The sequence below is a fragment of the Macaca mulatta genome, chromosome 3, assembly GCF_049350105.2.
Source record: "Macaca mulatta isolate MMU2019108-1 chromosome 3, T2T-MMU8v2.0, whole genome shotgun sequence".
Lineage (NCBI taxonomy): Eukaryota > Metazoa > Chordata > Mammalia > Primates > Cercopithecidae > Macaca > Macaca mulatta.
Genome location: NC_133408.1, coordinates 6,185,987 through 6,198,716, shown reverse-complemented (window position 1 = coordinate 6,198,716; position 12,730 = coordinate 6,185,987). Strand labels below are relative to the sequence as shown.

Below are 12,730 nucleotides of genomic sequence, written 5' to 3'. Positions count from 1 at the left end.
CCAGCCAGGGCATAGCAGGTTGGTGGTGGGTGGGAAGGTGATAGGTAGTTTGGAAAAAGTTCCCCAGATGCTTCTCTTATGCTGCCCCTGCCTCTCCTCAGCCCACTCCCACCCCTGCTGAGAATCATTACTGCAGTCAGATTGGCTGGAGGTCAGGGTGTGTTATGGCTCTGGCCATCATCTCATATCTGACACAGATACTAGGGACTGGAGCACTTTCAACCGCCTCTGTGTTGCTGGGCCAAGTGTCCTACGGCTACGAAAATAATAGAGTGTTAAAATTGACAACTCTCTGTTATTTTAATGTATCCAAAGCTTATGAAATACCACCCATCTCTTTTTATAGATTGAGACATTTAGCACCCAAGAGCTGTATAGATCTCAGCTTGTACAACTTCAGGCACATGATGGATTATGGCAGCCATTTCACTGTGAATTTTTCTTGCTGCAGGTTGAAAGTGGATCATCTGGTACATGCTCATTTTAAAAATAGGAAAGCTAGCTGTTAAGAGCAGAGTTTCAGAGACACTCCTCTGCCATCTACTTAGACTACAATCAACAGATACCAAAGCCAGGGGTCCTCAAAGGTATAGATCAGGCAGCTGTGTTTCCTCATTTTATAGAAGAGAACACTGAGGGCCCCAGATATAGCTTTCACGTGGTTGCAGGAAAAAAAAAAATCTGGCTCTGAGTCCAGAACCTCTGTCCTGAAACTCCAGAATGTTCTTCTAAGTAAACCATGCCACTCAGAAAGCATCTCAGTACCAGATAATCAGTGTGGCGGGACAGTTCTCATTATTTTGTATGCTATAGGGAAAAAGACCTGACCATTTTAATTTTTATCCTTGGTAAAATTATAGATCTTCCACTGGCACTCATTATCACCAGATCCTGACCTTTGAGAGAAAATACACAATTAAAATTGTAACCCGAGACATTGATGAAAAAATTAAAAATAACAATTTTAGTAACAGCGGACATTTATGTAGCACTGATCTTAGCCCAGGACTGTACTAAGTGCTTAACATCTATTAACTTGATTGTTCTTACAAGACTGACTTGTAGGGGCTGTTATTACCTTCATTTTATAGATGACAAAACGGGGGCAAATAAGTTGAGTAACTTGTCCCAGATCACACAGCTTGTATGTGGGAGCTAGGACTGGAACCCCAGAGCCTGGCCGCAGGGTCATGCTCTCACCCAGTGCATGCAGTGGCCTCTCATAAATCAATCCAGTGTAAAACGTTAGAATCTGCTTTAAAACCATAGAATTATATAAGGAATCAATGTACAGACCATGCAGTGAATGGCATTCCTGGAAAAAGCCCCCAGAAGGAATTTTAATTCAGCTTTCCTTTAATTCTGAGCAGCTAGCTAGCAAATATGCGAATACAGTTGTTCCCAGATAATGCCTTATGTCTGACCATCTTAAACGGGTGCTGTTTTTCAAAAACTTAAAAACAAAATCCATGACTTCTAATTATAAAAGTGATACATGTCTACTTGGGAGGCTGAGGTGGTGGGAGGATGGCTTGAGCTCAGGAGTTTGAGGCTGCAGTGTGCTACTATCATGCCTATAAATAGCCACTGCATTCCAGCCTGGGCAACACAGCCAGGCCCTATCTCAAAAAAATAAAGAGTAATACACGTGCATTGAAGAAAATTAATTTTATTGGGGGTTTTTGAATTTTTATTATACACACCACACACAGCACATATGAAAAAATGGGTATGAACTCAGGCATTCGACTGGAAGAACAGTACTAAAGTAATCAATGTCCATGTAGTCAGCGTGACTGAGGTTGGTTTGGTTTTTCTCCTCTTCTCTTCTCCTTTTTTTTTGAGACGGAGCTTTGCTCTTGTTGCTCAGGCTGAATTGCAATGGCGCAATCTCAGTTTACCGCAATCTCTGCCTCCCAGGTTCAAGCGATTCTCCTGCCTCAGCCTCCTGAGTAGCTAGGATTACAGGCATATGTCACCACGCCTGGCTAATTTTGTATTTTTAGTAGAGATGGGGTTTCTCCATAGGCTGATCTTGAACTCCTGACCTCAGGTGAATCTACCTGCCTCGGCCTCCCAAAGTGCTGGGATTACAGGCATGAGCCACCGTGCCTGGCCTTGGTATTTTTTTTTCTAATCTCAATGAGATTATATCAGATATGTTATTCTTTGACATGCTTTGATTATCTTATTCTTTTGACTTTTTAAAACAGCTTTGTTGGGATATAATTGGTGTAAAATAAACAGTTATGTTGAAAGGATACAGTTTGATAAGTGTGACATATGTGCTTACCTTTGAAACCATCACCACAAACAAGGTAGTGATCATACGCATTGAGCTGTTTTCCCTGCCTCCCAGGTCCTACGGACCCCGTGCCATTCCCAAGAAACCACTGACCTGCCTTCTGTCACTGTAGACTAGTTCGCATTTGTTAGATTTTATATAAATGAAGTCATACAGTATGTATTCCATTTTGTCTGACTGCTTTCACACAATAAAATTATTTTTAGGTTCATCTAGAATGTTTCATGTTCAATAGTTCATTTTTATTGCAGGTCAATTAGGCATTACAATTTCTTTATCCCCATACACCTGTTGATAAACTTTTGGATTGTTGCCAAGTTTTGGGTTTTTTTGGCAGTCATAAAGCTGCTATCAACAGTAGCATGCAAGTCCTTGGACATATATATTGCTTATTTCTCCTGGATAAACACCTAGGAATGGAATGGTTGAGTTATATAACACGTGTGTTTCACTTCTTAAAAAGCTGCCAAACTCTTTTTCAAAGTTGGCTGTATTATGTCACATCTCTGCCAGCAGCGTATGAAAGTTCCTGTTGTTAAACATCCTCACCAACATTTGGTATGGCCAGTATTTTCATTTTAATAGGTATTAATACTTAGTGGTCTCATTGTGGTTTTAATTTGCATTTCCCTAATGACTAATGATCCTGAACATCTTTTTTGCCATTCATGCATCTTTTTAAATGAAGTGTCTTTTCAAATGTTCTTGCCCATTTTTGTATAGGGTTGTTTGTTTTCTCATTGAGTCCTCAGAGTTATTTATATATTAAGAATACAAGTCTGGGCCAGATGCGGTGGTTCACGCCTGTAATCTCAGCACTTTGGGAGGCTGAGGCAGGCGGATCACAAGGTCGAGATCAAGACCACGGTGAAACCCCATCTCTACTAAAAATACAAAAAATTAGCCGGGTGTGGTGGCAGGCGCCTGTAGTCCCAGCTACTTGGGAGGCTGAGGCAGGACAATGGCGTGAACCCAGGAGGCAGAGCTTACGGTGAGCCGAGATCGCGCCACTGCACTCCAGCCTGGGCAACAGAGCGAGACTCCGTCTCAAAAAAAAAAAAATACAAATCCTTTATCAGAAATTTGGCTTGCAAATATTTTGCCAAGTCTTTTTAGTCTGTTAATATTTTCTATTAAAGAGAAGTTCTTACTTAATTTTGATAAAATCCATTTTTTTCCTTTTACAAATTGTGCTTTTGGGTATTATAGCTAAGAAATTTTTCACCTAACCCCAGGACACAAAGATTGCCTCCTGTGTTTCTTTCTAGAAGTTTTGTACTTTTAGAAATGTTATTAAATATATATATATGTGTGTGTGTGTGTGTGTGTGTGTATATATATATATATATATATGTATATATATATATAAAATAGAGATGGGGTCTCGCTCTGTCACCAGACTGGAGTACAGAAGTGGGAGCACAGTTCACTGCAGCCCCCATCTCCTGGCCTCAAGTGATCCTCCTACCACAGTCGCCTAAAGTGCTGGGATTACAGGCATGAGCCACCACCACACAGGGCCACAAAAGTGTTATTTAGTTCCAAATAATTAGGGATTTTTCCAGAAGCTTTCTGTTACTGACTTCTAATTTAACCTCAGTGCAGGCAGGGAATCGAGTTTTTATGAATTGAATCTTTTGAAATTTATTGAAACTTGTTTCATCATCCAGAATATAGTCTGTCACAGTAAATATTTCTTGTGCTCTTGAAAACAATGTATATTCTTCTACTATTATGGGTGGATTATTTTGTAAGAGTTAGATCAAGTTAGTTGATAGTGTTGTTTAGGTATTCTATATCGTTACTTATTTTCTGTCTACTTGCTGTATTATTGAGAAAGGGATTGTGGAATCTCTGACTGTATTTGTGGATTTGTCTATTTCTCTCTTCCTTTTCATCAATCTTGTTTTATGTATTTTGAAACACTGTTATTAGGTACAAAAACATTAGGATTTGTATGTCCTATTTATGAAGGGAACAGTTTATCATTATGAAACTACTATATTTATCTCTGGTAATTTTTTTATCTGTATCTATTCTGTCTAATAATATAGCCACTCTGGATTTCTTTTGATAAGCATTAATATGATAGTTTTTTTTCCATCTGTTTAGTTTTAACATTTTGGATCTTTCCATTAAAAGCGAGTTTCCTGTACGGAGAATATACTTGAATCTTGCTTTTTATCTAATTTAGCAGTCTCTGTTTTTTAGTTGTGGTGTTTAAGCCAGAGATCAACAAACAACTGTCTATAGGCTGAATCCAGCATGTAGCTTGTTTCTGTATGACTTGTGAGGTAAGAATAGTTTTTAAATTTTTAAAGGGTTGAAAAAAATCAAAAAGAAGCTAACCTAAAAAGCTTAACATATTTACTGTCTGACCCTTTATGGAAAAAGTTTGCCAAATGCTGATTTAGACTATTTATATTTAATGTATGATTGATATGTCTGTGTTTAACCAGTAACACAAGAAAGAAAACTATTTTTCTTTTTGTCTCATTTGTTCCATTTTTTCTCTTTTTTCCTTTTTTGCTGCCTTCTTTTGGATTATTTTCTATTTCTTTATATCTCCTTGGCTAGTTTATTGGCTATAACTCTATATTGTGAAATTTTAGTGGTTGCTTTAGGATATGTAGTGTAAATTTTTTAACTGACCACAGTCTACCACTTCATATAGTCTAAGAGCCTTACAACAATAGACTTCCATTTCTGCCCTTCGGTCCTTTGTGCTATTGTCATACATTTTACCTATGCCTATATGATAAGCCACCCAGCACATTGTTATAATTTTTGCTTTAATTAGTTAATTATCTTTTTAAATATTTGAAATTAAAGGTAAAGATTTTGTAACTACTATATAGTTCCCATTTCTGATGTTCATCATTCTTTTGTGTAGATTCAAGTTTCCTTCTGATGTCCTTTTTCTTCTGCTTGAAGAACTTTCTTCAGTGAAAATCTGTGATGAGTTCTCTCAGCTTGTATATGACTGAAAACATTTTTATTTCTTCTTCATTTTTCAGATAGTTTTGCTGGATATGGAGTTCTAGGTTGGCAGGGCTTTTCCTACCCCCAGTATTTTAAAGATGTTACTCTGTTGTCTTCTAGTTTGCATTGCTTCCAACATGAAATCATCTATAATCCTTATTTTTATTCATTTGTACATCATATTTCTTTTTTCTCTCTCCTTGCTTTTAAGAAATTTTCTCTTTGTCACTGGTTTTCAGCAGTTCACTATTATAATCTATGTCATGTTTCTTGTGTTTGGGGTCCTTTGGGCTTCTTGGATCTGTGGGTTTATAGTTTCATCAAATTTCAAAAATTTTTGGTTTGTTTTTTCAAATTTTTTTGCCTCACAATCCCTTCTTCCTTTTGAGTACTCTGATTATATGAGTTAGCAGCTTGATGTTGTCCACAGTTTACTGATGTGCTCTCTCTTTTTTTTAAGTTTTTTTTCCTCTGTGCTACATTTTGGATGGTTTCTATTGTTATGGTTTTTTATTTAATTCATTAGTCTGTTTTTCTGCAGTGTATAATCTGCTCTTACAACCATCCAGTATAGTTTTCATCTCACATATTACAATTTTTGTCTCTAAAAACTTGATTTAGATCTTTAATATCTTCTTTGTCTCTATTTAACATGTTTAACATTTTCTCTGGCATCCTGAGTAGAATACAGTTATAACAAATATCTTGATATCCTGCCTGTTCATTCTATCATCTATGCCATTTCTTACTAAGTTCCAATTGATTGATTTTGCTCCCTATTATGAACTGTGTTTTCCTGCTTCTTTGCATAATTAGTGCTATAGAATAAATGTTTATGTCCTGCCAAAATTCTTATGTTGAAACCTAATCTCCAAGGTGATGATATTTGGCGTTGGGGCCTTTGGAAGGTGATTAGGTCATGAAGGCAGAGCTTTGCTTTGTAAATGGAATTACTGCCCCTTATTAAAGACAGTCCAAGAGAGCTCCCTTGTCTCTTCCACCATGGAAAGACACAGCAAGAAGATCATTATCTACGAACCAGGAAATGGGAGTGTAGATTGACTGCAGGGTGCATCCCTCTGTTCTCAGGTGTTGGCAGGCTCTTGTTCATTGCTTTTCTTTTTCAGTGCACTTAGAAAAGCCACATTATGACAGAATCCACATTAGCAAGAAAATGCCGTCACTTTGCAAAGTAGTCAAGCCTGTTTTTTCTCTGATTTTAAAACCATTCTTTTCAGGTCATTATCCCATTGTTATTTTGACTTTTTCTTTCCTCAATCAAAAAGGGTATTATTTGGCAGCTCTGAAGATCTTGAGGCTTTAGTTATAGAAAAATTAAATGCTTAGCAGTGTTATTTTCTGGTGCCAAAATATTCATTTCTGTGATTAAATGTAGGTAAAATGGGTAAAGAGGCGTATTTCTTTTCCATATTGCAAGTAAAGCTTAAGATCCCATATTCCTGAAAGGGGCAGAGAAGCCTAGTGTAGGGAAAGGAAGTCTACTGATAATCCACAAACCGACTTTAAGAAATCATCTCAACTTTCTTCTTGGTTTGAAGTTATTCAAGAGTCTCTGGCAGAAGTCACTGGGTGAATTTTAACTGTTTCTCTTTGTCACCACTGATGTTATGAATTAGGTGTTGCGTTCTCTTGCTGCTCCTCGCTGGCGATGAGACCCAGGATAAGAGTGGGGCAGGGAGGGTTTCTCGAGCCAGCCTGACCCAGGGAAGTCTCACAGCCCACTAAGGCTATGAGTCAGGCTGATATGAAGTCCCTATCTGTTGTAGAATCCATGGTAGAGAGTGAACTCAGGTTGACTCCACCAGGGAAAATTCCCCATGACACAGGCAGGTCCAACTGAGCTTTCTGCGGTGGACTCTCCTACTCTTTCTCCTCTCTTTTCATCTGCACTGAGGAAGCACAACCCAAGCTGCTGCCACGACCAGGCGCTGACCTGCACTCTCACCTGCATAGCACGGCAGCCTCACCGGCCTTCCATGAAGCACAGGGTGCTCCCATATGTGCCCTGCTGCAGTTCCCCTCTACACCTAGGCTCAGTACCCACACACCTGGAAACATGCCGTCGTTCCAGTGTGCAAGGACTGGACCCCCGAAGGCGCGCTGAGCCGTGACCCCCTCAGTGCTTCCTGAGCTGTCTAAGCCTCTGGGACCTCAGTGCAATTTTGACTCTGGTTTAATCAAACAGGGGGTTCTGTGTGAGTCCAGTGTGAGAGGTGGACTGCTCGTTTCACAGCTGTGGATTTTCCCTTTCTGTCTCCCCAGAAATTGCAGGTGCTGCAGTGTCTGAAGTTTCCGGGCCTTTCTCAACAGAGGACATAGCCAGTAACTGTGTCCCCGCTCAGTCTTTGAGCGAACCCATTTTGTGGATCGTGTCCTATGCGCTCATGAGCGTCTGTGGAGCCATCCTCCTTGTCTTAATTGTCCTGCTGCTGCTGCCGTTCCGGTGTCAGCGTCGCCCCCGTGACCCTGAGGTCGTCAATGATGAGTCCTCTCTGGTCAGACATCGCTGGAAATGAAGAGCCAGGCCTGACCTCAAGCAACCATGAACTCAGCGATTAAGAAAATCACATTTCAAGGGCAGCAGTCTGGATCGACAGCGGCACTTCCTCCCGTGCCCGCCCGTCTTCAATCTCTGTTCTGCTCCCAGATGCCTTTCAGATTCACTGTCTTTTGATTCTTGATTTTCAAGCTTTCAAATCTTCCCTACATCCAAGAAAAATAATTAAAAAAAAAAAAAAAAACAACATTCTAAACCAAAACAGAGTGGATTGGGCTGCAGGCTCTATGGGGTTGGTTATACCAAACTGTCTACATGTGCCACCAACACAAAACCAAGCCTTGGCTAGTTGTCTTCTCTCTTCAATCTCTGGAAAAATAAGTGCATATAGTTGATAACCCCTCTTAGCTTACAGGAAGCTTTTTGTATTAATCACCTTTGAGGGTATTTTGCGCCAGACCTCAACCTGGGTCAAAGTGGTACAAGAAGGTTTGCAGTATGATGGCAGGAGAAGCAGCCTGGGGCCTGGGGATATAACCATGCTGTACCCTTCAGATCTGGAAACACAGCCACAGGCCCCTCTTCTGGGTTTGTGTTCTGAATGGGAGCCAGAATTCACTAGGAGGTCATCAACCAATGGTCCTCACCAGCCTCTTCTGAAGATGGAAGGCCTTTTGCCCATTGAGGTAGAGGGGAAGGAAATCTCCTCTTTTGTACCCAATACCTGTGTTGTATTGTTGGTGCGAAAGTGAAAACACTACCTCTTTTGAGACTTTGCCCAGGGTCCTGTGCCTGGGTGGGGATGCAGGCAGCCTTGACCACGGCTGTTTCCCTCACCCAAAAGAATTATCATCCCAACAGCCAAGACCCGACAGGTGCTGAACTGTGCATCGATCAGGAAGAGTTCTGTCACCAAGCTGGCCACTATCACATATGCTTACTCTTGCTTAAAATTAATAAATCATGTTTTGATGAGAAAAAACTATTCTATTTCACTAGCTTAGTTGTCTCTTTTTCCAAATCTTCTCTGGAAGTAGGTTGGCTATTACCCTGTTGGGAAACAGGGAAATGGCCTGATGCCCATATTTCTGACCAGCTGTCGGGGAAGGAAGATGCAAGATGTGCAGAAGACACGAGGGAACGTCTACTTATCCCCGTGCTTCGAAGCCGTGTGTTTCCCTTTGCAGAACTGGGTAGGCTCAAGCATACCCATCCAATCAGCTTAAATCATTTAGCAGTTGACCTCTGTGCTTCTTCCTTTGGGGGTGTTGAATCTTTGGTAACAGGTGTGCAGTGGTACCTTATTTGGGGGCAGTCCCTACTTTCCGTCACTTATTGAGGCCTTTGCCAAAGAAAAGTGGAAGCTGTTTCCTCGACCTAGCCTTATATGACCTGATGTCATTAGGAGAAGAGTTAAAAGACAGTATCCCCTCTCTCCTGATTGTGTGCCAAGTTCAGTGTTCCCTTTGCATTTCTTTTGGGGTGGGTTGGCTGTATTACAGAATTCCACCAAAAGTGCTAAGTATCCCCTCCTGCAGAAGTGTCGGTTGTATTCACAGTAGGCTACGTGTGGATGTTTCAGCCATCTGCTCTGCTCCCTGGGTCCCCGGGTCACCACCATACTGAGAAATATATGACTCTGCCAAAGAGACGTGGAGACCACGTCGGCTTGTCATGGTGTCCTGGAAGACTCTCCAGCAGCCAGAAGAAACTTCTGTGCTGTTCTCACTAGAGAAGATTTGAGTTGCAGCTTGGAAGGAATATGACGGCATGGAATGGGAGGAGGGGGCTCTTGTACCAGGGCCCGTTGTCACGTCTGCTCTCAGCTTGTTGAGAACTCATAATCTCAGAATGCATTTCACAGGGAGAGATGTCTGGAAGTCCAATTCTCATCCCATTGGCTTTTTCTGTGGTTGCTGTTTTGTGGGCCACTTTGCACAGGAGTGAAGCCAACACCCCGAGATTGTGCCTTCCCTTTGCTGTGAAAAATTCAAACCCTTGAAATAAAAGGAGGGAATCGCAGGTATGCCCTGATTAGTTTTCCTGCTTATTTCTTCATACAGACATCTTCTGTTTTGTTGTACTGTGTTAGGTTTCAGAGGCGGGGAGCTTCCTACTGCAGCAGATGAACAGGCATAGTTCTCAGAATACAGGAAAGCAACAAGTCAGGTTTCCAGGTGGAGGAGGTGAATGAAGTGTGCCGTCATGCTGTGCATTTCAGGTCAAATTTCTTTATCTTTTCATATCGCATGTCATTGGATGTGACATTTTGATGAAAATACTGAAATTACAAAAGCATAACTTTAGCAACAAGAATGAGATAGACAATTGAATGTGGGACATTTTTCTGGCATGCCTTGCTGCTGAGAATCGGACTTCCAGTCAAAACCCTGTTAGTGACACCCACCTCCTCCGGTTATGCAAATTGATGCTTAGCTTGGCAAGCCTTCAAGGAGGTTTGCTTGGAACAGGAAAGGAATTAGCAACCCTTTGAGGGTGTCATTTTTACCTTGTAATACACTGTGGAAAATTCTGGAAGACAGTCCTTGCCTGAAAAGGTGCAATTTAGCATTAGGTTGTTATCAGAAACCTTGTCAAGTCTGATGGGAAATGGATACTTCTATATAGACAATATTATTTTAAGATGCTGCTTTATTTTCTTGATAACTTCTTTGGAAGTCTGAAATGAAATCCTGCCTTCAGTAACTGAAACCATTTATTAAAAATAGCAAGAAACGAGATGGGAACCAATTCTATTTTTATTCTTGGGAATTTAAAAGAGCCACAAGTGATTGGTGTCAGCTCTCCCAGCATATACTGTACACTACTTTGTATTTCTCCTGAACCAAAACCAAGTACCTAGCACTCAGGAAACAGATGCCCTGTGTGTGACCGTGGGGAATGTTTTTCTACAACAGGTTCCACTTCTGAACACTTGGAAGGACCTTACCCGATTCATGGTGAAATACAGGTTTAGGTTGGAGATAAATTTGGGGTCAGTTACTGTTCAAAATTGTGAAAGTAGTCCCCAGGAAGACAGGATTAATGACTCCACAGTGCTTTGGATAATAGATTTTGAAAAGCAATTGTGAATTGGGGATTCCATCATTTTATTTAAGATGTGAAGAGGGATTTAATTATTTAATATGCCGGGTGCAAACTTGTTAAATTCCTCTTTCCCTGTCCCTGCTTGGTGGAGCTGCCACGTGTGGTTCAGTTCTAAGTTCTGGCCTAATGCCACTCGATATCATTGGGAATAAATCGCTGTCCAACAGTCTGTTCCACAAACAACAGTAATTGAGTTTTACAGACTTTATTCTGATTAGTGGAAATCAAATAATTGAATGGAATCCCCACGTGTTTTCTCTTGTACAAACTTATTAGACTTGATTAGAAAACTGTTTGGAGGAAAAGCTTGCCACTAAGTTTTTGTTGTTGTTGTTGTTTTGAAAAACAACCCAACACCATAAAGTGTAAAATTAGGGGTTTTTGCCAAGAAAGCTATTAGATTTTCTGAAAGCCAAGAAAACTCCACGCCATAGAAGTTATTGTGTATATCTCTAGGGAGTTTTAAGAATTTCACATTTGAACTTTACAGCAGTTTACCAATTAAACAGCAAGCTGGAAAAATACATTTTGAGAGGGGTAGAAAGAATAAGAATATAATTAAAAGTATGCTAACAAAATAAGCAGAACATACTTTTTTAGAAAATGCAGTTTAGGCCGAGCACAGTAGCTCACGCCTAATAATCCCAGCACTTTGGGAGGCCTAGGCAGGTGGATCACCTGAGGTCAGGAGTTTGAGACCAGCCTGGACAACATGGTGAAACCCTATGTCTACTAAAAATACAAAAAATTAGCCAACTGTGGTGGTGCATGTCTGTAATCCCAGCTACTCAGGAGGCTGAGGCAGGAGAATTGCTTGAACCAGGGGGGCGGAGGTTGTAGTGAGCCAAGATTGTGCTACTGCACTTCAGCCTGGGCAACAGAGCGCAACTCCGTCTCAAAAGAAAGAAAATGCAGTTTCATTCCAGCCATCCTCAGATTTCCCTTCCCATTAAAGTGGCTGAATTCACTGGAGATGTGATTTATTTTGCAGATCCACCAATTCCAAACCTCAGGAATATTCAAGCGGGAGTCATGTGTCAGTGACAGCTTTGACAGAGGGAGAGACTGGCTGGGTGACCCGGGTGTTGCCCACATGGAGCAAGGACTGGTTCATTCAACAGTTGGAGAGTACAGGATGGCTGGGACCTGGGAAGTTCCAGAATCTGAAAAGAGGGCGGGGCAAGAAGGAGCCAGAAGAGAGGTCCCACCCCTCAGTGGGCGGTGGGGCACAGAGGTCCGCACCAGCCAAGAACCTCCCAGGATGCCCTGGGCGCCTCATTTCACCCCACGTTTTTGGCACAGTCTGCTTTTTAGGTATTTTCTAAAGGAACTTCTCAGGATTGATTATTTGTCAGAGGAACAATTAGGCCAAGAGAAACTTGCTTGGCAGCCATACGTAAAACACATCTGTCCTAATAAAACTAGAGATGCCTCAAGGCCCAAGCAGGACACAGGCAGGTTCAAGGTCATACACCAGGAAGTTCATAGGGGAGGGTCAAGCGACTGAGGCCAAAGGGGGCTGGTAAAGTGCTCTTTGAGGTCTGAGCATCTGGAAGGCTCCTGGCAGCAGTTACCCTGATTGTGTCATTGAGAGGCACAGCAACTGGGCCCTCACCGTTTCCGCCAGCTCTGCTGAGGCAGCTCAGCCCGTGCATTCCGAACGTCTGACAGCTTCTTTCTCCAGAATGTCTTCTGTCAGAGACTTCCAGAAAAGGAGCTCCCTCCTGTCTCACTGCTGTTAGCATGGGAGCCCTGCTCCCCGGGCTCCACGTCCCCGGAAGGTCCAAGTTGTCCCGCAGCACACCCAGCCCCATTCA

General features: G+C 41.6%; 1 protein-coding gene across 2 annotated transcripts in view; it reads left to right on the top strand.

Annotated features, from left to right (window-relative positions):
* BACE2 (beta-secretase 2) overlaps positions 1 to 9,837 on the top strand; it is a 111,353-nt gene extending 101,516 nt beyond the window's left edge. For both annotated transcript variants that reach the window (XM_015132851.3, XM_015132852.3), the window contains one exon: positions 7,571 to 9,837. In XM_015132851.3, coding sequence (XP_014988337.2) covers positions 7,571 to 7,824 — 254 coding nt within the window. In that variant the 3' untranslated portion in view covers positions 7,825 to 9,837. The remainder of the gene's footprint in view (positions 1 to 7,570) is intronic.
* The last annotated feature ends 2,893 nt before the right edge of the window (positions 9,838 to 12,730 follow it).